This window comes from Perognathus longimembris, chromosome 1 (genome assembly GCF_023159225.1).
Source record: "Perognathus longimembris pacificus isolate PPM17 chromosome 1, ASM2315922v1, whole genome shotgun sequence".
Lineage (NCBI taxonomy): Eukaryota > Metazoa > Chordata > Mammalia > Rodentia > Heteromyidae > Perognathus > Perognathus longimembris.
In genome coordinates this window covers 35,021,838-35,047,770 of record NC_063161.1, presented here as the reverse complement: position 1 = coordinate 35,047,770, position 25,933 = coordinate 35,021,838, and the positions used below count along the sequence as shown (strand labels likewise).

The 25,933-nt window shown below is 38.4% G+C and overlaps 1 protein-coding gene across 1 annotated transcript in view; it reads left to right on the top strand.

Moving 5' to 3' along the window:
• The window catches only part of Lgr5 (leucine rich repeat containing G protein-coupled receptor 5), a 111,774-nt gene that overhangs the window by 74,055 nt on the left and 11,786 nt on the right, over positions 1-25,933 (top strand). The window contains exons 5-12 of the mRNA XM_048359449.1: positions 10,851-11,066; positions 13,383-13,454; positions 17,173-17,241; positions 18,905-18,976; positions 22,198-22,269; positions 22,351-22,419; positions 22,723-22,794; positions 25,195-25,260. Of these exons, the coding sequence (XP_048215406.1) occupies positions 10,851-11,066; positions 13,383-13,454; positions 17,173-17,241; positions 18,905-18,976; positions 22,198-22,269; positions 22,351-22,419; positions 22,723-22,794; positions 25,195-25,260 (708 nt within the window). The remainder of the gene's footprint in view (positions 1-10,850; positions 11,067-13,382; positions 13,455-17,172; positions 17,242-18,904; positions 18,977-22,197; positions 22,270-22,350; positions 22,420-22,722; positions 22,795-25,194; positions 25,261-25,933) is intronic.

Below are 25,933 nucleotides of genomic sequence, written 5' to 3'. Positions count from 1 at the left end.
ACAAACCAGCCTTCAGTAAATCCTCACTGGGAAGAAAAGTTTTGACCAGCACCTCTCAATCTGAGCATGAGAGGGACCCAGCAACTTAGAAGGTAGCAATTGAAGGACTCCAGTTCCAGGTCAACCTGGGGGAAAAGTCAGTGAGACTTGTCTCAAAAATAAGCCAGGTGCTGGGCACCAGTGGCTCACACCTATAATCCTAACTGCTCAGAAGGCTGAGATCTAAGGATCCAGGTTCTAAGCCAACTGGGGCAGGAAAGTATGTGAAACTCTTATCTCCAATTAGCCACCAGAAAACCAGAAGTGGTGCTGTGGCTCAAAGTGGTAGAGTACTAACCTTGAGAGAAAAATCTCAAGAACAGTGCCCAGGCCTGGAGTTAAAGTTCATGACCAACAACAATGACACAAAAAGCCAGGTGTGGCTGGGCATGGTGGTTCAGGCCTGTAATCCTGGCTACTCAGGAGGCTGAGACCTGAGGATCACAGTTCAAAGCCAGTCCAGGCAGGAAAGTCCGTGAAACTCTTATTTCTAATTAACCACCAGAAAGCCAGAAGTGCCACTGTGGCTCAAGTGGTAGAGCACTAGCCTTGAGCTGAAGAGCTCAGGGACAGTGCCCAGGCCCAGAGTTCAAGCCCTACAACTAAAAGAAAAAAAAAGCCAGGTGTGGTAGTACACACCTGTAATCCCAACAAATCATGAGGAGCAATATAATCTGAGGCTGATTTGAGTAAAACTACAAGACCCTATTTGAGACACAGAAGCAAAAAGAAAGAAGAGAAGGGAAGCGGGAGAGAGAGGAGGGAGGAAGGAAGGGAGGGCTAAAAGTATTGTCCAAGTGGTAGAACACTTGCCTAGAGATGTGAGGCCTTGACCTCAATCCCCAGTACCAAAAAGAAACACTAGTAAAGCACTATAGTGATGAGGAAGAGCAGATAATGAGTTTAGTTTTGAATGTCTGTGTTTAAGGAGGGACAGTTACATAGAGATAACACAGTTTGAAATCCAGATCTGTACTTTAAAAAAATATGGTTAGATGTGATGCCACTAGCCTATAATCCCAGAATTCTGGAGTTGGAGTCAGGAGGATTGAAAATTCTAGGGCAACCTAGGCATAGTGATCTACTGTCTGGAAAAAGTAAATAAAAGACAAAAATCTAACTAAATAAGTCCTACATTAGGTCTCCTTGCTGTGCAGTGCTCTTCACCTAACACCTCTTCACAATAATTTGTCTGGTTACATTCTTTTTAAATTTTCTCAATAAAATTTAGGTCTATGTCTGCCTGGTTTACTGCTGACTCTCCAGCACTAGGTATAGTTCCTAGGATAAAGACAGTCTCAAGCAGTACTTGGTAAGCTGAACTAAACACTCAGACTCTATGCTGTGTTCTAGACAGTCATCAGCTAATCTTCCCATTTGACCCATCAGCCACACTCATTCACTTTCCTGTCTCCAAACTCTAAACTATAGAGCCTGGCTTTTCCTATGTGTCTTTCCTGGTAGAGAGTTGAACCTAGTGGTTCCTTCAAGGATTTTGGAGTTGATTTATGTACTGAATTAGTTTTCCCCTTGTTTCAGCTATGGACTGCCCCTCCAGAGGAAGAATGGGGGAAAAGGAAGATGAGATTTAGACAAGGAAATGCTTCTAAACAGAAAGCCCAGAATTACAGTGGGAATGAGTTAGAAAAAAGAGTTGACTGGGCTGAAGAAACAAAAGTTGGGCCAGATAAGATGAACAAAGGGTCTTCCATATCAGAATGGGAAGTTTAGGTTTGAAAGGAACAGTAATGTGGAAAGAAATATGGATGCCTATGGAGGACATAGAGTGAAATATTAGGACATATACTCTGGCAGCAGCCTACAGAATTAATTGACGAGATAAGAGATCAAAGGCAAAAGGACCAGCTCAGAGGCTGTTACAGCAATGCAGGTGTGAAGAGATAAGAGACTTAGACAGTCAAAATGGATCTCAGAAATGAAGACAAATGGAGAGAATTTGGTGAATGATTGGCTTAAAAGCAACAGAAGATTCAAAATTGATCCCTAGGTTTCAAACCCTATTGGTACTTGGGGATCTATGATGCCATTGATAAAAGGATGGTCTTTGTTGTCTATCAAGAAAAAGAAAGAAAGAAAGAAAAATTACTGCTTCTGCCCAGCTCTGGTTGCTCACACCTGTAATCCTAACAACTCAGGAGGCTGAGATCTGAGGATAACGGGTTCGATGCCAGCCTGGTCAGGAAAGTCCCTGAGACTCTTACCTCCAATAAACTACTCAGAAAAGGCCAAAATGGTTCTATGGCTCAAGTGGTAGAGTGCTAGCCTTAAGCACAAAGAGGCTCAGGGACAACACCTCACCCCTTACTTCAAGCCCCAAAACTGGCAAAAAAAAAAAAAATACTGCTTTGTTATTTTGGATGTAGATCATCTTTACAAAATGCACAGTAGCTATGACCTTCAGTAAACTGAGCAACTTAATATAACTTAACTTAAAATAACTAATTTCTCATATATGTGTGTGTCTTCATTGGAGAATAACAGTCCTTAATGATGCCAGGGAAATACAGATTTGTTTCCCTTGGGCACCTTACATCCATCTCCTACTAAAGACTGCTGATGAGTCTCCAAAGCCTTACACTATTCTTACACTTCAACAAATCTATGAACTATATCACCCCAAATGCAGAAATGGAAAAACAATTATTACCTTCTCTATGTTAGGTTTAAAGCAATAGTTTGTTCTGGAAGCCACATTAAGCTTACCAGCAAATTCAAGGAAAAAAAGTAATAGTAGAAATTGCCCATCTGAGCAATAATGGTCTTTATGAATAAGAATTCATGTGTTTAGCTATCTTCCTAAGATGCATAACATCTGTCATCTTTGTGGGAAATTCATTGAAAGATGAAATCTCAGATTTTGGTCACAACATAAATATTTAAAAACCATAGCCATCACAATAAAAACAACTCTGATATTATTTTTGCACCTTCTTTTAAATCAATATTAATTCAGTTTATAGGAGTTCATAGAGAAGAGTTCATAAAGAGAAAAATCTCTCCTGGTGGTACTATTGGAATGCTCTTGGAGCAAATTCAGCTCCAATGATCCACCAATTCCAGTGCCATAAATTTGCAAAACAGTGAAAATTTTAATGTATATCCTACAAAATTGAGAAAAGTGAAGAAAGGGTTGGGTTGAGAGGGATAAGAGAGAAAGTTGAAAGTATGACATTGATCAAGACCTATCGTATTTCTAAAATGCTTTGTTGAATGACAATTCCTTTGTACAACTACTTAAAGATAATTTTAAATGAGAAGGAAGGAAGGAAGGAAGGAAGGAAGGAAGGAAGGAAGGAAGGAAGGAAGGAAGGAAGGAAGGAAGGAAGGAAGGAAGGAAAGGAGGGAAGAAGGAAAGGAGGGAGGAAGGGAGGGAAGGAGGATGAAAATGTATCTTGCAATAGAAAGTACTGCAGTATTGCTCTCTCTCTCTCTCTCTCTCTCTCTCTCTCTGTGTGTGTGTGTGTGTGTGTGTGTGTGTGTGTGTGTGTGTTACCTCCCATAGAATGATAGTCTGAGAAAGCACTGCTCTGGGTTATCATGAATGACTTTCAATCACACATACCTGTAGTGAAGCAATCACCTTGAGAGATTCTTTCTTTAAGAGCAGAGTATCCTACTGAAATTCAGACTGAAGAATCTTGAAAAAAATATTTAAAGTAAAAGAAAAAGGATAGGCCTTATTATGTAAGAAACAAGCCAAAGTTTGAATGCAAGCATTATATTCTATAATAATAATAATAATCAAAAAGTAAACTTGTATCCTAACAGAGAATTTATGTGTTTTGTTGAATTGTGTCATAGATATTTATTTCAAGAATTTATATACCTGGTTGCATTGTGTATTTATATATATATATATACACATATATATATATATTTGGAACTAGGTGTTTTCATTTATTGAAAAGTTTAAATAATAATTGAAAATATGTTCATGTCTCAACACTGACAAATGAATCCACTTGCTGTACTCATCCAGCTATCATGAGTTCTTCAAATGGCTTCACAAAGTGTAAAACTGTATGATCTGGTCATTTCTCTAAAACTTAGGAAGAAAAATATTCATCTAAATATAAAAGAACAATGGCAGTCATGAAAATGTCAGACTTATAATTCTGTTTGATACACAAATAACCATAAGCTATATAATGCAGCTGCAACATTTTCCATACTTTTGGATTTTTTCCCTCACAGTCATCTATGTTAATAATTGACATTATTACAGGCATCTCAGTGTAGAATTAGCCAAGATCAATGGCTTATCTTTTAACTAACGCTTTCTTCCTTGTAGTTAATGGCTCATCAAAGACATGCTCAAACAAAGGTATAAGTTTATGTGATACATTAGCAAGGTGTTATATACAAGATACATAAAGGACCGTTTTCTGGAATGATAGCAAGAATGATCTCATAAAGTCTCTGATCCCTACAATAATGTCATTTATTCATTGAAAACTGGAAAAAAAAACTGTTTCTTCTAAAACAGGACATTTTCAGTTAATCTTTCAGACATAAAAACAGTAAAGATAAAACTTTAAGAAGGAAAGTGAAGTTATTTACCACTGCCCATACAGAAAAGATTACAGTTTTATCTGTTATCTTGTAGCACTTTGTGCCATAAAACACACCAACATTACAGAATTGCATTTATGCAGTTCTGTCTTTTTTTTTTAATTTTACAGAAGACTGAGTCACCTTCATCCCTGTTCTGAAATAGTCTCCATTTGCCCAAATACCTAGGCCAGAATGCCCAAGCACCATAACATAACTTCTTTGCCCCCTCAGCTACACACTGTGAGTCACCAACTTCTATGAAGCCTACTAGTTAACCTCTGTCAAATTAGGCTCTCCCTGGCCCCATCTCCCACTTCCAGGCATTTCTTTTCCTCTCCATAATGCTGACAATTGACTCAGTCACTTACTTTCTCACTAGTGCCTCCTACACACTTCTGCAGAATGGAGTTTCTATAGAATACCTATTCTGAGGGTGGCTAGGCAGGAGGCAGTATGACACCCCCAATATGACACTCCAAAGAAACTTTTCCTTATGCTTGTACTGGTCTTGAACTTAATGCCTGATCACTGTTCCTTAGCTTTTTCACTCAAGGCTGGCACTCTACCACTTAAGCCACAGCTTTATTTTGGGCATTTTTTTTTGACTGGCTAATTGGAGAGAGTCTCATGGACTTTGCTGCCCAGGGTTAGCTTCAAAGCACAATCCTCAGATATCACTGTCTTGAGTAGCTAGGTAAATAGGCAATGAACCACCAGCACCTGACTAACTTTGGGTTTGTTTGATTGCTTGCTTGCTTGAGACAGGGTCTCACTATGTAGTCTAGGCTGACCTCAAACTCAAAATCTTTCTACCTAACTAGTGCTGGGATGGTAGGTGTACATTACCATACCAGGCTCAGAGAAATATATCTATGCAGACCTTGGGGCTTTCTTGAATAAGATGGGACAAGGAGTGAAGTTAGCCAAACTCCAAATACTTACCTGGATACTCCAAGTGTTTGGAGCCTGTCTGGGTAAACAAGATGGTCACACCGGCTCCCAGCAGTAAGGAGAGGCAATGCAAGTGCTGTGGCAGATAGTGCCCTAATCAAGTAGATTGAGAAGCAGCGTCCATTTTGCAGTGCAGAACTCCACAAGCTCATGTCTTCCCTCTGGGAAACTGAGCTACTTCAACACACACCCAAAATGACAAGGCCCTCTTCTTTTCTCTCTGATGGAAGCTTTCTTATAACCCTCAGCAAAACACATAGTATAGCTACTAAACATCCTACCAATAGATGTTTGGTGAATCAAGAATCAATAGTTCTGCTAGTCCTGTGACAACAAAAATAGCAATCTCTGATAGAAATGTGAAATTTCAGAGGATTAAGGAACTGTAAACTTTTACAGGGAAAACTGATACTGCTGCCTAAATCCAAAGTTCCCCTTAAATAATAAAACCTATAGTTTGTAGGCTATTTAGTTATGTGCATGCTTTCAATGTACATTTTCTCACTTCATTCCTATAGTAATTCTGTGACATGTGCTGATTCTGCTTTATAGATTGGAAAGTGGGCCACAATGTCAGTTTGGGGGTGGGTGGACATATTGATGAAAACCTAAGAATTAATAGGTAGCAGAAGCTGTGTGAAGTAGTCCCAGCTACTCAAGAGGCAGAGATTGGGAAGATCGTGGTTCAAGGAGAGCCTGAGCAACAAGTCCTTGAACATCTCAACCAGTAGAGCTAAGTGTGCTGGTGTGTACTTGTCATTTCAATTACAGGGAAGCGTAAATAGGAGGATCTCAGGCCAGCCCAATCATAAAGGAGAAATGTTATCTGAAAGATTGGTGATATGTCATGAAATACCTGCATAGGAAAACAAGCAGAAAGCCCTATACACATGTGTATATAAACGTCTATAATAACAACACTATGGACTGATTGTAGCCTGTATGGTTGCAGATGCTTTCTAGTAATTTCTATTATGAGGAATAAAAAAAAAGCTTACATTTCTCAGAATTGAAACTCACTGACAATCTAGCACTTGTTTTAGTAAATTTTTCCTCTGAGCAAAATTTGAGTCTATCTCTCCTTTTTTCTTAATGAGTTAGTGCTCAAAAGACAAAAGAAATTGATAACCAGCTTCAGGTAATAATAATTTAAAGTCATTAAGTTGTTTTATATTTACAAACATCATTTGTATCCTTCCTTATCATCATAGAACAACCATAAGATAGAAGTTACCCCCATTTTACATATGCTAAAGCAGTGTGTATTGACTTGGGCAGGTCCCATAGCGCCTATAGTGTTTGAACCAAGGACTTTTATTTCCAAAACTCTGCACTAATTCTCAGATATTAAGTTACCTATACACACACCCTCTTTGTACAAAATAGAAATTACAATATCACTTACAAAGTGGAGCTATGAGCCAGGCACTGGTGGTTCACCTCTGTAATTCTATCTACTCAGGAGCCTGAGATCTGAGGATTGTGGTTCTAAGCCAGCCCAGGCAGAAAAGTTAGTGAGACTCTTTTCACTCAAGTGGCTTAAGTGGTAGAGTACCAGCCTTGAGCGAAAGTTTAAAAAAAAACAGCCAAGCAAAGGTAAGATGCCCTGAGTTCAAGCCCCAGTACTGGCACAAAACAATGCATATAATGTGGTTACTTGTATTCTTTGTATTAATGAGTATATAATTGGAGCATATTTTATATGTGAGCATTTTCTTGTAATAGGCAATGTTTAATTTATACTTTGCTGCCTAAATGTTGTGTATATGAATAGAAAATGTCTAGCTGCCTGAAAAGACCAGGTGGGCACAATATGAGGCCTTTGTTTACTCACTGAATAGGCACAACTTGTGCCCTGACAACTGCTTTGTCCACAGCCTTATGAACCACCAGTATAAGTGATTGGATAATTAATTCCATACTCCAGTTTAGCCTTGGGATATTCTGCTAAGACTTAATCAGATGTTAAAGAAGAGAGTAGAACAGTGGTGGCCCGAGGCTGAAGGATTAGTTAGGGAGAATGAGGAGACACATGTTACTTAAAAGGTGCAAAACTCTCATTTAGAGGGTATGAAGGAGTCCAGAAATCTATCATACATCATGGGTGATTATATTAACAATAATGTATTATATAGTTGAAAATAATAAACAGATTTCATCCTAACTGTTCCCACCACAAAAAGGGTAAGCATTGGAGGTAATGGATATGTTGACTAGCTTGTCATATTCATTTTACAAGTGCACATGCAACAAAACACCACATTGTACAATTTTTGCCTATTATACTTTAATATAGCTTGGAGGTGAGATTGAAACAGATAATGTCTTTGAGTGTGAATAATACACCACTCACTGAATTAGATTGAAGCCACTGAGATCAGATAGATATTTACTCTAAAGCATTGCATTACAAGTGTCACTTGTTAGAAGTTTCTTGTTTTTCAATATCTTGTTATTAGTATATATGTTAATTATAGAGAAAATGGGTTTGTCATGTGCCGGTGGCTCACACTTGTAATACCAGCTACTCAGGAGGCTGAGATCTGAGGATTGCTGTTCAAAGCCAGCTCAGGCAGGAAAATCCATGAGACTCTTATCTCCAGTTATACATCAGAAAACCAGAAGTGGTAGAGCACTAGCCTCGAGCTGAAGAGTTCAGGGACAGCACTCAGGCCCAGAATTCAAGCCCCACAAAAACAAAAACAAACAAACAAAAAAAAGAATAGAAAAGAATGGGTTCTATGTGGCATTTTCATGCAGGCATATAACATTATTTTGATCCTAATCACCCCATGTAACTTTCTCTTATCTATTGGGAGTTTCATAAGTAAAGAAACTAGTTACAGGAAAGAACTTTAGCATGCACTCAGGATTTTTTTTTCTCAAATTTTTATTATCAAACTGATGTACAGAGAGGTTACAGTTTCATACGTTGGGCATTGGATACATTTCTTGTACTGTTGCACTCAGGATTTTTCAAGTATGGGTGTGTGTGTGTGTGTGTGTGTGTGTGTTAGATAGTGTCACTATTTAAAGTGTTGGGACTGAATAACTGCTCTGACTTACTCATTTCATTTCAGATAGAAAATTTGTATAAGATAATAGTGTAGATACATGTCATTCTTTCCTTCTGAGAGAGAGAAAAAGGTGATTCTTCAAGGATACCTAAGCAAAGAATTAACATAGAAACTCATACTAGATCCATATTGTGTTTACAGCAAGTTAAAATATCAAAGAAGACAAGACTATGATTCCTTCCTGTATAAGATCCTGTATAAGAGCCTTTCCAATCCATGAACCTTCCCTATTCACAGACCATTTCCATACCAGCAACTGGTAGTAATCAAACAATAGTCAACTAAAACTCCAGCTATATCTTACAGTAGGGGACAGTAAAGGAGAATTCACATAGAGCTTTATCTCTAGTAAAACAACAACAACAAAAGCACTTCCTCATCCCTACTGGGTTTGGGATCATAACCTAGTTAAACATAGGTAGACACTGTGTCATTGGAAGAGCCAGAGTTGAGTTTTCCTAAGCATTTTTAGTTCATTTGTTGACAGAAACTTGCAAGGTTGGAGGCGGTGTCTATGTCCTATGATGAAATTGACCTGTTGGAAACTTAAGTGTGTATAGGCTCCACAACTTATAAGAATTGTTTCAGATGACCTTACTTCAGTGAGTACCAAAACTTGGCCTACGGCTGTCACTTGTTCCCAAGCAGATGGTAGAAATAGGAAGCAGAGGGCACCTAGGCTACTTATGTGACCTGAAGCAAGGACACTGCTTTCCAGAGAGATTAGCTGCCTACCATGGAGCATGCTCCCTATTTCTAAACTGTTTAAATTTGGTTTGCAGGAGATTATTTTGTGCTCCTGGTATGCTTCCTGCATCTGTTTAGTCTTAAATGCTCCTGAAAACATTTTCAAAATCCTCTCGTGGTTTTCTAATCCTTCCCAATACATGAACTGCTTAAAATGCAGCTCCTTTCAAACAAATCCTAGTTTCAAAAATGTAAACAAATGTATCAGTCTTAAAGATAGATTGTTAAAAACAAACAACACACAAAATAAGGATGGGGGCTGTGCTACGCACAGGTAAGTAATGGATAGAATGAGTGATAGTGGTCTTCTCATTTGTGCTTTGCACAGAAAATTCCAAATTGTGTCGTTTGCTACGTTCATGAGAAAATGTAAGACATTTTAATTACAGCCATTGTTTATGTTGGATTCCAGCAAAATAAGTGTATTCTACTCCCTCTGCTGGCTCAGAAATGGCAACAGCTCATTAACCAGAACTATTTTTAGATGAAGGTCTCCGTATAAAAGAAGTAAAAAAAAAAAAAAAAGGGAATGTCAAAAAAGGAAACAAAAGCTAGACAGCTATTAATGTTATTAATCCTTTAAAAATGTTAGAAAAATAAACATCTGCCCAAGACAAATCTATCCAAAGCTGAGCAAGAAAGCCAGTGGTTTTTAGACTCTTCAGCACTGTGTTGAGAGAAAGCTGAGACCTGGTACAGGAGGAGGAGGGGCTTTCCTTTTCCTAAGACATATATATACCAGCCTCTTAAATTGACTCTGTTCTTTTCAGAGTTTAAGGAACAATTAGTAGATTACTATGTTTAGTATGTCTCAAACAATCTGGAAAAACATACATTTATGTGGCTTGGGATAAAAGACAAGGGAGAAGGCTGTCTATCTGTTGGCATCAGAAGAGAGAGCTTAAAGGACCATCCTATTGGAACTATACACCTTAGAGAGGTCACTTGCCTGCATAAAATTATGTTACCCACAAGCCAGGAAAAGGATCATAGCACCATAGTATTGCATAGTCAGGGGAATCCATGAAGCAATGGTTCTACCCATGAGGGAGAAAGAGAGCCCTTCAGAAAAGGAAACTGTGCCTCAAGTTCTATTTCACTACTTTGAAGACAGGGGGGAGCAAGGGTATACTGGGGCTTGACACCCAGCTTTGCACTTCTACTGGGCTTTTTCACCTAAGCTAGCACTCTACCACCTGATCTATGACTCCACTAATGACTTTTTGCTGGTTAATTGGAGATAGGAGTCCTTGGATTTGTCTACTCTGGCTGACTTTGAACTTGGGTCTTCAGATCTCAGCCTTTTGAGTAGCTAGGCTTATAGGTCTGAGCCAGGAGGTCCTGGCTCTGTTTCACTCATGTTAATAGGCATATGAATGGGTTTGTTGTTGTTGTTGTTTGCTAAGTTCATCTTCTGCGTGGGCATTGCTCTTGTCCATTCTGGCTCATTTGCTTCCTCAGACGTCTGGATGCCAACCACATCAGCTACGTGCCACCCAGCTGCTTCAGTGGCCTACATTCCCTGAGGCACCTGTGGCTGGATGACAACGCTCTAACAGAAATCCCTGTCCAGGCTCTCAGAAGTTTATCAGCATTGCAAGCCATGACCTTGGCCCTGAACAAAATACACCACATACCAGACTATGCCTTTGGAAACCTCTCCAGCTTGGTAGTTCTGTAAGTTTTATCAATTTTGTTCTCCCATTTAACAGTTTCTAAATTCACTCTGAGACCTTGGTCCTAACATGTTGACTCTTCAAAGCTTGAATGGAGACATTTTAAGGGAGGAAACCCCCTGCTCCAGCACCTCCCCAGAAAAGCATAAATGTTCTAATTGTGTAAATGACTTAAGCAACATTTGTCAAGTACCTGATAAGTGCCAAGCACCACGGGCATACAAAGATAATATGACTTCTGCCTTAGTGAGGCCCTTTGTAGATTGTACAAGAAATCACCATACTACCACACTATAGGGCTAGCGCAGCAACCAAAGTTAATAGTTCTTTACCTTTATAATTGATGTTCAGGTCAAATTGAAAAGTGCCTTTATGAAATAACATCATACATTAATAAACTCTAACCAATACTTCTTTCATATGTATGTGATTCTAAGGATCAAACCCAGGCCCTCAATAATGCTAGCCAAGCACCTTAACACTGATCCACACCACCAGCCTTAATAATTACTTACTTTTCTATTAACATATATATATATGTACTTGTACTTCTTTTTCTTCTGGTGATCTTTTTAAAGGGTAGTATTTCTAAGCTAAGAAAGAGAAGGGAGAAACAACCCTTGAAGAACTAGACATTTATATAGCTTTTTCCCCTGTGAGGTCTAGATTTCATTATTTTGGTAAATCAAAACAATTCTCAAATAAGTAATAGTTTGAAAATAATCAAACACCTTTAAAAATGAAGCCATGTGCTCCCAAGTGTATAGTAGGACAGCTGATCAATGCTGATAGAGGAAACCCAATGCTTCTTGTAAGGCTTCACAATTCATTTCCTACGTGTGTGAGTTAGCTTTCCATTGCTGTGACAAAATATTTGAGATAAACAACTTAAAGGAAGAATAGTTGATTTTTGGCTCCTAGTTTCAGAGGTTTCAGTCTGTGATCATTGATCCCATTGCTTTTGGACCTGTGGCAAGACAGAACATCCTGGTAGGCAGTGCATAGCACAGAACAGGGACTCATCTCAGGACAGGCAGGAAGCAAAATGGGAGAGATGGAAAGGCCTGCGGTCACACTATCCCCTCCAAAGGCAGGACTGCAAGGGACTACCTAGCTTCTTACAACTTCCAAGTCCTGCTTTTTAGAAGTACTTCCACCTTCCATCAGCGACATGGGCCTTTGGTGGGTATTTATTGGCTAAATGATGAGAGTTGAGCCTTGAGCCAAGCTTCCTCTGAGCTACTTCTCCCTTTGCTCCATGCTTGCTCACAGGCCGGCTTGCTGCCTTCACTTTACAGTGTGTCTGCCACTTCCACTGTGGTATGCACTTCTCTAAGAGTATATTTCTGATCCCCTTCTGTCCCTTTCCTCGCCTGATACGTGTAGAAGAACTCCTAAGGAGTGTCACATACTCACATAAAACCAAAATGTATATGTTGAAACAAAGATTTTAGTCTGGGGGAAAAAAGAAAGAAATTGGTGGGGGGTGGTAAGGGTGGGGGCAGGAGCGGGGAAGGGGAACGGATTAGCAAATATCTACACTGAATTTCACATATAAAGATGATGCTACTGACTCACCAGGAACTGGTTGTGGGCTTTAATATTTTTTCCTCCATGAGAGGAAAGGAATTTACAGAAATCCAGCCTTTTTGCTTTTTACACCCTATCCCCCTTTAATCCATTTCCCGAAATCTCTTTGGGTTTGGTTCTGTTTATAGTCATATGCACAGCTGTTGTCATTGGCTCTGACCTCACTAACCAACTGATCAAAAGATGATTATACACATTAACACTGTGTCAAGATAACTAATCTTCTTGAGTATAAAAAAAAAATCCTAATCACTGTTCTCTGTTGCTAAAATAGTTTCCCATTGTGTGGGGGGACAACCCTGGAATATAGCCATTAAAAGTGTCCAACTTTAAGAGAAACCAGGTCAAGTACATTTATGACCTTTCCTTTCTCCCTCAATTGTCAATGTCAGGTTCACAAAGCCATGCTGAACAAACCATATTGAAAAAATATGCTGGAAATACTGAATTCACTTCTGCCAACCATGTAGCTGACATTATTCTCTATACTCCCTGATACATCAAGCCCTAAACACTGAAACTCTGATTATCTTTTACAATCTATGGATTCCAATCAGCCTATGATATGAGTAAATGGGGCATAGAGACCTTTTTTAAATGCCCATTTCTTATCATTAATGTGTTCTCTTGTATAATTGTCTGTATTTCAGCAAGCAATCTGCATGTTGTTGCCAACTTCTCTGTGTGCAGTTAGCCTTCCTGACTGTCTGTATCTCTTCTCCTACAGCCATCTCCATAACAATAGAATCCACTCCCTGGGAAAGAAATGCTTTGATGGACTCCACAGCCTAGAGACTTTGTGAGTTGACCTTTTATTTGATTCCCTTTTTTCAGTGTTTTCATGAATATTCTGTAGGAATCAAAATAACGTTAAAGCCAAACTTGCTGTTTGATTGGGTTAATTGACTTAAGCAGATATTTACAGTGGTTTTATATTACACACACACACACACACACACACACACACACACCACCACCACCACCACTACCACTACCACCACTACCACTACCACCACCACCACCACCAAGCTAAACAAACTAAGGTTTTATTTTATCTCATGAGAATCATAAATTAGAATAATTATAAGTGACAGGTTTTCTACTAAGCAGTGGTCGTGTTTCATGAGTAAAGAGGGACAGTTCAGATTAAAGCCACTGAAAACAAATTAGAGCTGTCATTTATTACATGTATCTATCATCAGCACTTTCGTTGATATTTGATCACTTTTTGTTTGTTTGAATCACATTTTGCAAGCATCCTATGAGAGCAGGTATTACTCTTAGCCTTTAGTGAGGTTATCTTACAAATACTGTATTTCTATTCACTGGCATAACTGAGGTTTGCTTCCTCCTGTAGTTTGTTTGTTGTTTTTTTTTATTATTGTTTGTTTTTTGCCAGTCCTGGGGCTTGAACTCAGGGCCTGAGCACTCTCCCTGGCTTCTTTTTGCTCAAAGCTAGCACTCTACCACTTGAGCTACAGCACCCCTTCTGGCTTTTTCTATATATGGTGTTGAGGACTCGAACCAGGACTTCATGTATACTAGGCAAGCATTCTGCCACTAGGCCGTATTCCTAGCCAGTCTGATTTTTTTTTTATGTTTATCCATACACTACTTCTAAAGAATAGGTCAAAAGTTTAATCATTCTGTCAAGGACAATAGTACAAGTTTAAAGTCCAAGATTCTCAGGGTGCTGAGGCAGGAGGATCACTTGAAAAAGGAAAAGAAATGGAAAAGGAAAAGGAAAGAAAAGGGAAGATAAGAAGATAAATTTATTCTTTTTTTTTTTTTTTTTTTTTTGGCCAGTCCTGGGCCTTGGACTCAGGGCCTGAGCACTGTCCCTGGCTTCTTCCCGCTCAAGGCTAGCACTCTGCCACTTGAGCCACAGCGCCGCTTCTGGCCGTTTTCTGTATATGTGGTGCTGGGGAATCGAACCTAGGGCCTCGTGTATCCGAGGCAGGCACTCTTGCCACTAGGCTATATCCCCAGCCCACGATAAATTTATTCTTAATTGGTACCCCTGATATAGAAATGAATCTGGCCAGTTGATCATAGCCTAGATCCTCTCCCAGAGCCACAGTAGAGATTCTCACTGCCACACCAGGGCCCCAGCCTTTTCTCAGCAGAGGATCTTTCTCTACATTGCCACACAGAGGGGAAGAAGTATAATGAGAGTAGGGTGGCAGGCAGTGAGGACCCTATTCGTGCTCAAAGAGGAAAGTGATTATAGTAATACCTTTGTCCCCATCCCCTTATGTTTGGTATTAAAATAAACTATAAGGCCACTTAGTCTACCTGGCTCTGACTAGGACTGCAAGAGATGATCAAGGACACCTGTCCTTAACCTTGGGACTCATGGTTCATTTGCATACAGAGCTTAGTCAATTTAGCATCTAACGAAGCCTGGATCTCCTCACTTCCTGGGAGCCCATCTATATCATTGGTCATCTTGTAGCCTACTAGCATTAATGACTCCCTAGGTCACTGTTACTCATAGATGTAAAAGGTGAACCTTGATATCAACTGTATAGCATAAGCAAGCAGTTCCCAATAGCTACTAGGAAAAATCAGAACTTCTCTCTTACCTATACAAGTTCAGGGTGGGAATCTTGGCAGTAAAATTCACTTTGTAGTCCTTTTACATGAACAGGACAATAAGAAAAAAAAAACAACAAAATGAGTTTTGATGGGTATTTTCTTTTTTTTTTTAACTTTCAGTTGAGTTTATTTTCTACTTTCTTTTTTATTTTTTACTGTTATTATAAAGGTGGTATACAGAGGGGTTACAGTTACTTAAGTCAGGTAAAGAGTACATTTCTTTTTAGACAATGTTACCCCTTCCCTTTCTCTCCCAGTTTTTCCCTCCACAAATTGTTTAGTTCATTTTCAAAATAGTATCTAGTGAGTACAATTGTTGTGTTTCTTCATCCTTTGTCCCTCCATTTCTGTGCCTTACCTTACATTCCCAAAGACATATGTGTTGGGCATTTTCAGTTTTACTTTTTGCCCCAAATTCAAGTGAGCACCCAGGCTTACCTATAAATATAACAAAACTAAACATTTCAGGGAAAAATTTGGGAGTTTTATTGTCTCCCCCACCACCCCACCCCCTGCCTTGCCCAGAGATATAGAGGATCCGTAAATTGGCTATTTCCAACCTCTTCCTTTCCTGCACAGAAATCCAAGAAATTTATAAGGGTTCAATCCTTGTTTAATCAAAACAGAGCATCTGGAGAGATTTACAAACAGGAAGAAAATTTATGTCTGCAAAAGACACAAGTTTCCTGCCTGCAGTATAGCTTAAGGATAGTTTGTGCCAGACAAGTAGAAATCTTGATTCATGTTTAGCTCCATCAAATTATCTTACTCTTAAAATTAAATAGCAGTTCTTCTCCTAACCACAGCTGATTGCCTTACCAAAAGGTTTTTCTGTGTCATTAGGGAAATCTGCTATTCCCAGAAACCAGGAGGCAATTGCTTTTTCATACAAAGATTCAGATTATAAGGTAGAGTAGGCCTATAAAACACTTGTGAGTAATGGAATTGAAAAACCATTTGTGTCACAACAGATAGATTAATGATTTGAGGTTGTCTGGCCCGTCCATCTTTGTGTATGAGGAATCGTATAGAGATTTGCTTCATAGACCAAAACATCAGGCTTCTGATAGAAATCATTATTTGTGACCCTGAGAAAATCGTAAAGTAGATGTCCTTGTTGACAGTCATAAACCTCTATAGCAAACAGGACTCATCCTGGACTTCAGGATGGGAAGAGGTACAGGCTGTCCATAAGTCAGGAACAAAGCAGCACCACGATGTCCTGATTCCAAGAAGGGAAGGAAGGAAAGAACTAGAAAGGGGATGTGATGCAAAGCCCCAAGAGTGCAAATACAAACGAGTAATTTAGTGAACCTGGTTCACATGAAGAGCTCCATCAGCAAGCTGTCAACACCCCCACTAAGCAAGCTTCACTCCTACTTAGAAGTTAATGCTGCTGCTGGTCCTTCCTTTATCCCAATGCCCCCGTGCACAGAGCCTTGCTGAAATTTCTCTTCATCAGCATAATGACCATTTGAAGGCAGGTGTTTCAGGGACATTAGTGGTCAGCAAGCCAAGGAAACCTCTCCAGAAAGAGGAGGAATGGAAAACTTCAACAATGATTTGCATCCATAAGAATAGCACCTTGACTCCCTTGTAAATAAAGTATATGTGAGGGTTTGGTGGGGGGGGGGTTGTTTGTTTTCTATGGGTTGTGGGGCTTAAACTCAGGGCCTGGACACTGTCCTTAAGTTTTGTCATGCACGGCTAGTGCTCTATCACATTGAGCCACAATACCACCTCCGGTTTACTGGTGTTAATTGGAGATAAGTCTCATGGACTTTGCTGCTCAGGCTGGCTTCAAACCACAATCCTCAGATCTCAGCCTCCTAAGTCACTCTGATTACAGGCGTGAGCCACCAGAGCCTGGTCATGAGTTTTTAAATGAAAGACTGAACATATTGTTTCCTTATTTTCAGAGATTTGAATTATAATAATCTTGATGAATTCCCCACTGCAATCAGGACACTCTCCAATCTTAAAGAACTGTGAGTATTTAGAATAGTTTCAATGAAAGAAATGTATTCTTTGTACATTTATTTTAAAATATGCATGACATTGTCCATAATTATAATTTGATGGAAAATATGTTTAAAGTGAATAATAGTTAAGTACACTGGAAATATGTTAATTTATTATTATGACCAGCAATTATCAAATCTTTTAACTTATTAAAGGTTTCCCACATCTACATGTAAGCAATACACATTTCATATCTCTAAGCAATACTCTTTTCTCTTTGCTTAAGCCACATATAATACTATAACATTTATATACTTTATAAACATGTAGTAGAACTATAAAAGAATTCATTTATTTGCTGAACATTTCTAGGGATCCAAATATTTCTAGATTGTGTAAGTGTAGAACTGGATGAATAAAACTGTATGTGCCTTATACAATATTAAATGCTTTCCTACATACTCTCTATATATTATATATGTATTCCTATGTATATTTCTATGTGCATTTTATGTATATATTCTTCTATATGTATTACCCTTTAAATACTGAATTAATCTTATTTGAATTTTTTAAACAACACTATTTTCCTAAAGTAAAGCTAGCTTTCAGCCACTAGATTATAAATGTTGTCTTATAGACAATAAGTTTTATTTAGTGGGTTTTTGTTGTTGTTGTTGTTTGTTTTGTTTTGTTGGTAATGGGGCTTGAACTCAAGGCCTGGGCACTGTCCCTGAGATTTTTCACTCAAGGTTAGTGCTCTGCCACTTTGAGCTACAGCATCACTTCTGGTTTTCTAGTGGTTACTTGGAGATAAGAGTTTCATAGATTTCCCCCCCCCCCAGGCTGGTTTTGAACCATGATCATCAGATCTCAGCCTCCTGACTAGCTAGGATCACAGGTGTGAGCCACTGGCACCTGGCTAGCTTTCTTTGTACTTAAATAGACTAAGTAATAAGCTAAGTAAATTCTAGCACTTGAAAAAGAAAAGAAACTTCAAATCTTATTGCTCTGACAGTAAGAAAGAAGACATATAGCCAAAGAAAGTAGACAGAAGATCTTGTTTAGAACAAAAGGTCTTCATGAGTTCTGGCTTTGCTGGGCCATCTTAAGTGTATATTGTCCAGGTCAGGCAGCCTTAAGACTACCACTTACCTCACATCAATACAGGCTGTTCTAATACCCTTGACTCTGCCCCTTTATCATTCAATCAGAGAGATAAGTGTCAGTGTTATTGCAGACTTTCTGAGTCCAGGAGTCAGGAAATGTCCTCTAAGGAGATTATTTAAATCTTCACTTCACTGCAGCTTAAGTCAATTTGCTCTTCTCCTAGCTTCAAACAGGGTCAGGCAAAGTGATCCTAATCCTCTCTCCAAAGATAGTTCCCACTCCTTAGGCTTTTTCTTGCACAACAGAGCTCCACGGTGTATGAACAGATGGGTTTTTTGTTTTATAACATTCAATGATAAATTTACGTAAGCAGCAGTCTGATCTGCAGCATCTCTTTCATGATGACAGCCTGTGATGTCTTTTTCTCCTTGACAAGTGTCAAGATGCAGAAAAGAAGCCACCTTGCACTGAGTTTAGTAACAGTGCTCATTTTTACTCCTGTGGGGGTGGGAAGGGCTATTAAGTAATTTTCAATTCCACACATAATTCTCTAATGATTTTTTTCCTCTCTTTTTCTAGAGGATTTCATAGTAACAATATCAGGTCCATACCTGAGAAAGCATTTGTAGGAAACCCTTCTCTTATAACAATGTAAGTGACATGGAGCTTTTGGGTTTGTTCTTCCTGAAATATAGCCAAATATTACACATTTAAATATAATGCAAGGAATGTTCTGCATTTGCCTGAGTTCTGTCTCAGGTGTTTAACCTTCTCTACAGCAGCATGTATGTGGATGTGTTTTGCCAGATTTCAGTTAACACTGAAATAATATAAAAGGATCTTTTTTAAGGCTCTGTGATATCTGTGGCATTATTCTTGGAATCTTCCAAGCCTTGTTGGTTTCACTGTTAATCTTATAAATGTTTGGTTGTCACTATTCTAAGAAATGAATCTGATTTTTAGAGCACCCGTGTTAGTCTGTATAGTCATTTAGGCCTTCAACCCAAGAATTCCAGGACTAGAAACTGTTACACCCAACAGGGGGTTTTTGCAAGCAATTGACTGTGCCTAAATTGATGGGAGCATGTAGGATGGGGAAAAATGTTTTGTTTTTGTCTCTCTCCATTTATTATCAAGCTCAAGCATTGCCACGTTTATTCAAATGAAGAATTAATTCTAGAAAGGTACGTGTACATTGTGGACAGAGGAACATGAAGATTTATATGCCATAAAATAATAAAATAGAGTTACAAGGACAAAGTGAAACTACTTTGATTTCACATTTGGCATGGAGAGATTTATGATACATATAAGATGAAGATACATAGGTATTAGACTGACTAGTAGTAAATGACATCTAACCAAGGTAGGTTTAGGACATAGTATTAGCTTGAGGTCACTAGTGAAGGGTCATTTCTTGACAAATGCCCTTTTTGTATCAAATTGACACTGAGGTTTTCTGGAACCTTGTAGCATTTGTCACAAATGAGCAGGAGTCCCAATTAGCCTTGACAATTGAAACACTAAACAAAACTAACACACACAAGAGTTAATCATCTCTGAAGTGTTCTGGAAATATTTTGGCAAACTAAAGGTTTGGGAGTGTATTGGCCAATAAACATTAGTCCTCATTAGAGAATATTTACATATTAAAAAGTTTGGCAAATTGCCTTGCCTTTATCCCACTTTCCTAATAGCCCACAGCTAGTTTTTAATCACTCTTTTGATATGCTAATGAAGCCCTGGAGCATTAACAGCCCCCCCCCCCAAGGTGTTAGAATTTCAAGCTATAATTTCACAGTGTTAGTCTTAGCGGCTTTCTCCCTGAAACTCTCTTCTCAGAGCCCCTGCATCCTGTTCCATCTCTCGCCACCACATTCCCTTCTGATTCCCTCACCTCCGTGCAACTTTCCAAGCTCTATGGGCTATGCAATCAATCCCCAATCCCCTTTTTTGTTCCCATCCCTTTGTGTGTGTGTGCGTATATGTTTGGTCACCCACTTGCATGCGCCAGTACTAGAGCCTTGAACTCAGAGTCTTGCTGTTCCTTAGTTCCCCCCACCCCACCCCCGACTCAAATCTCAGTCTCCTGAGTAGCACTGTTTTTATCTCCCATACCAGCCTCTTCACTAGGCAGCTCTCACTTCTTGATTTTTACCAACGCAGATGAAGCTGCCTGCTTCTTCTCTCCCTTAATTGCAAGGTGGCAGCATTGATCTTACAATTAAGCAGATGTTTGGGATTGATTCTTGATGTTAAATAAATCTCCTGACCCTGACATTCATAGCCCTCCACAAGCCAACCTTCCAACCACATCTTCATAACTCCCCCAGTGAGGCCAGACCAACCAAGTGGTGATCACAGAATGATCTTTCTTTCCTTTGTTCCTAGGATTCTATCCCCTCACTAAACTGATTGGAATTCTCTCTTCCAGGACTCATCTCATATGCCAATTTAAAGTCCTGTGGTTTTGGTTTTTTTCTTACTCTCCCCCTAAAGCATATGAGAACTACCTCCAGAGAGCTTTGCTGCTCCTTATGCTCAGGAGTGACACTTGCGTCTTGCACATGAAAGCATGTAGCATGTACATTCACATCTGTCCAGTGCTCATAGATGTGTGTATGCATGTGAACACACTCATATACTATGACTGTATAGTATCTCTAAAGGATAGTGATGTAATGCGGAAAAACTCCCATTTAAAATCATTTAGACTACGTTCCAACTCTAGTTCTTTAGTGATTGGATAGTCTCACACAAAAAGAAGATGGCAGAGAATAGAACATAAGAGCAAATAGACGTGTTGGATGCACCTTTATCCCAAGTACTATGCCAGATGACGTACATGCATTAACCTTTTCAATTCCCATTCAACCCCTATACATTTATGAAGTGTTATTAATCCAGTGTAACAATTTAGAACATTGGCATTCTCCAAGGTATCTGAGCCTCCATTTCCTCCCCTGAGCATGATGAAAATATTATGTATACTATAGATCAAAGTTGTTGCATGGTCAGTTACACACACACACACACACACGGGTGCACGCATATGAAATTCTATTCTTTGTTTTATCCTAACTGATTGCAGCTTTCTTTGAGCATCCAGGCACAAAGCAGATATGCAATGGCAGCTTATTTGATAAAGGAGCTTTAAATCTCTGCAGCATCTACCCTCATACTTGGAGTATGGTATACCCAAGTAAATGTTTATTGTGTTTCTTAGAACTAATGGGAAGTTTCTGTTGAGAAGTAGGTGTGAAACTCACTCAGTTCAAATGCACTTCAGATATACTGAAACATCTATGAAACAAAATATTCTTCAAGTTTCCATCATTTAGAGCAATAATAAATCATCCAAGAAAATGCTAAGTCAGATAAACTCCAGAGTAACTCATTTCCTCTAAAATAATTTGAGTGTCTCTTGTTGATATTATAGTAATATTTGACCAGTGCATATCATCTCCAAATGTGTATAAGTAGATATATGTATATATAAAACATTTTTATTTAATGATATAATTGTTAGTGTTTTGAATTAGCTTTTAGACAGTCAGTGAATATCTGACAGATGTTGAAAGCAGAGAAAAAATTTAACTTCACTTGTTTTTCTAGTTAGTAACTTTCAATCATATCTACCTTGCTGTCAGACGTTTTAAATTTTGCATAGCATGGATTTCTTACCCAAAGTCTCAATATGTGAGTTAAAACACTTTTGAGGTTTGTCTGGAACCGAATATAAAGAATGTTATATCCTAGAGTGTCATAAAGTTATATGAAATACATTTAGTGTAGTTATTGACATTTTGAACAGGTTATGAACTGTCATTCAGACTTATATTAAGACATTGATGGTTGGATTTTTTTTTCAGACACTTCTATGACAACCCCATTCAATTTGTTGGAAGATCTGCCTTTCAACATTTACCTGAACTAAGAACATTGTAAGTGTCTATTTCTGTCATAGAAAAAAATCCTCTTTCTAGAATCTTCTCCCAATAATACTTATAAATTTCTCCTTCTAGAACTTTGAATGGTGCCTCACAAATAACAGTATTTCCTGATTTAACTGGAACTGCCAACCTGGAGAGTCTGTAAGTCCTTGAAGCAGTTGTTGTTGTTGATGATGTTGTTGTTAATCTTTAAGGAGTCTTATAGAGGGTTTGCAATTCAGCATAACAATTTATGAGCACAGTGCATCTTGATCAATGTCACTCCCACCATTGTTCTCCCACATCCTTCTCCCAACCCCAGCCACCCTTAATTTAATAGGTTCTTAACTTAGCCCAGAATGCACACTAACATTAGAGCCTGATCAACCTTAACGTCAACCAATCAAAATATATCACTACATAATGTGTGAGTGAAAGAATTTTGTCTGGTTTGTGTTTTCACAGGACTTTAACTGGAGCACAGATCTCATCTCTTCCCCAAACCGTCTGTGACCAGTTACCTAATCTCCAAGTGCTGTGCGTATCAGGAAGGCAATCATGTCATATAAACAGCACTTCCATTTAGAAATAAAATGGCAGTTTGTATTTCAATCATCCTTTTCAGGAGCAGAAAGTTCTAGGAGGCCAGTGCTCTTCCATTGTTTAGGTCCAGGTTTGCCACCATAGGCCTGGAAATAATGCTCATGCACTTTTGTTTTCAAGTGCCCACCGGAATGACAGTTGGTAGACATTTTCTTTAGAAAATGAGTGTGAACCAAGGGAAGTAACTTCATTTCTTCTTCTCAATCCTGCAGAGCAAAACAAAATAACATAATGGATCAATAGCCCAAGATGAATGCAAAACAAAACAAACATAAAACACCAAAACCCAGAGTTACCAAAATGGTGCAACTCTTGATTCAAATGACCAAACATTATTCCTGGTACAGTCCAGTACCATGTTCTGTTTCACCTAGTGGTTAGACAGCTTGTCCATGTTATTTCTATCACCTTGAAGCCTTTGTTTACCTCTCTTTTCCTTTCCCAAAGCAAAGGACCTTATTTAGGCCTTTTACCCTTTTACAGTTCTCACTCAACTTACAATTACTATCCTTTTCTCATGCTCTTTGGGGACTTAATTTCTTATAATTACTCTGCCCACGCATAGTAGACACCTGTCTCCATTGAATACCTGTAATTTCACCATTTACTTAGTAGCAAAACAAGTAGCTCTACATATGCTTAGTAAATAATGGCAATGTCTGTGGCATAATTCTGCCTACCTTTATCCCCAGATCTTAGTTGCTCAAAGGTATGGTGCCAACACCATGCTGAAGGCTTAAAGTCAGACTCATGTCTAAAGAAAGGTATAGAACAAGGCTCCTCTTCTCTATACCACACTGACATGTGAGGTATAGGTATGCTGAGAAAACTAAAGAATTGGGAAAGTTAAGTACATTTGTCAGTATCAATAGCCATTTAAATTCAAATACACTCAATTTAATTGGGAGGGGGAATATATGTATAAAAGGTGGTAGAAATCTGAGGGGCCTATCATAGAATTCTGCTTACCACACAGAGAAGAGAGCTAGTTGTCCCCATTTCTTAAGGAAACTGGCTCAATAACATGACTAGGACTTATAAATACATCCTATCCCCACCACCATGCCATTTTATCCTGTACTTAAATCAGCAAAACAGTGAGTATGTAGCTAATATGTAGTGAGCCAGTGTTTAAATTGCGTCTCTCCTATGCTGCAAAGTGACAGTACATCACCATATCTGCATGAGAGTAGGCTAGTGGGCAAACTAGTTAGGAGCAAAGGCTCTGGGGCCTTTTTTTCTTGGCACAGTATCTTGAGCAAGTTATTTTCTCCTCTGGGGCTCTGTTTCTCAGTCTTTAAAATTGATAAGTATCTATCTTCTTCATGAGATCTTCAATATTGATTATATGATTATATATGATTATATGATTCAATGATTTTATGTCAAACCCTGATAGAAATTCTGGGACTTTGCAAGCTCTCAAGTCATTGTTAATTCTAGCATCTTTCCTTCCCCATTGCTCTTCACTTAAGATACTATTTCTCCTTTTTCTTCAATTAGATTTTTATTAGATATCCCCATGCAAATCACATTTATTCAATAAATGTAAGCTAATAAAGTGATTAGTTATAAGAAGAGAATAACTTGAAATCCTCTTGAAAAATTGTATGGATTTTTCAGTTGCTTAGTGGTGATCTGGTTTTAAGAATTGGAGTCGGGCTCAGAAAGGTGTTAATTGATAGCTAATAAAACTTTTTTAAAAGTAAGACAATTATACATATGTATGCCACTTTTTCTACCAGCTTTTTTTTTAAAGTTCTTAGAATTACTATGGTTTGTCTTAGATTAGTTATATTATGGTATAAATATGTCCAGATGTTTTTGTTATTCTGTAATTTGTTGAATTTTGGCTGAAGACTTTCCTTGAGTTTCCCTTCTCCTACTGATTGATTTCAAAGTTAGTGCTATGTTTTGAATTGCTAAGTTTTGTCTTTAAGTTGATTAGAAAAGAACCAGCCATGATTTCTCTTTGCTCTAGAGATACAGCCGCTTTTAGAGGCAGAGGTTTAATGATTTAATTTAATTTGCACTCATTCCAGAAAGGTAATAGCTGGAACACTATGGATGATTACTAACAAAATATAAATAAATTCATTAAGCAAATGATTTAAGTCAGTTAAAAAAGTATAACAGTTACACTTCCTTAAATATTTGAGTCTGTTGCTTAATAGAATAAGGCCTATGCCTACTTGCTCCATGTCAGAACTGTGGAAATGTCTGGAGACAGCCTTTTGAGGGATATAACATCCTGGAGAGGAAAGGAGAGAAAGGCTTATTTCCTTATGAATAATATGTAACAATGTTTCCCTCTTTTTACCTTCCATTTTTCAGAGATCTGTCTTACAACCTATTAGAAGATTTACCCAGTTTTTCAGCCTGCCAAAAGCTTCAGAAAATGTACGTCACTAGAAAAAAAGAAGAGCCAAACTCACATTTCTTAAGGGTCATTGCTTACTTTACTTTGTGAAAAAATTGGTTCCTTCACTTGCCAATGGGTCACTAGCAAGACATTTGATGCTTTACCTTCTTACACACACAAGAAAACCATGTTGCCTAACTAAGAAAGTTGGAAAACAGACCATGTTATTTTTTAATTATATAGTTTTGTTATTTTCAAGTAATTGTACAAAGGAATCACCATTTGACACATCAATTTATAAATAGTACAAGGCATCCTGATTGATGTCACACCTTTCATCATTCTCCCTCACCCCTTCCAACCCAACCTCTCCCTCAATTTTTTTATTTTCATAGGGTATGCATTGAATGTTACAACTGTATTCTTTACCCCACTCCATATCGTTTTTTATCATGCATTAATCCTGTACTTAAATCAATTAAGCAGGTAGTATGTACCTACTTCTTCCTGCCTTTACCATGCTCCTCCCAACTTAGTATAATGGCATACTGGGCTAGTCTGAGCTTTGGGATTTTTCTTCTTTTACACATCCAGTGACTGGTGGTGTTTGTGAAGATGGGTAACTTGGGTTTGTTGACATGAGTGTCTCACAATAACCATTTAGATGTGATTTGAGGCATCATAGACATTGTCTTCTGCCTGGAACATTTT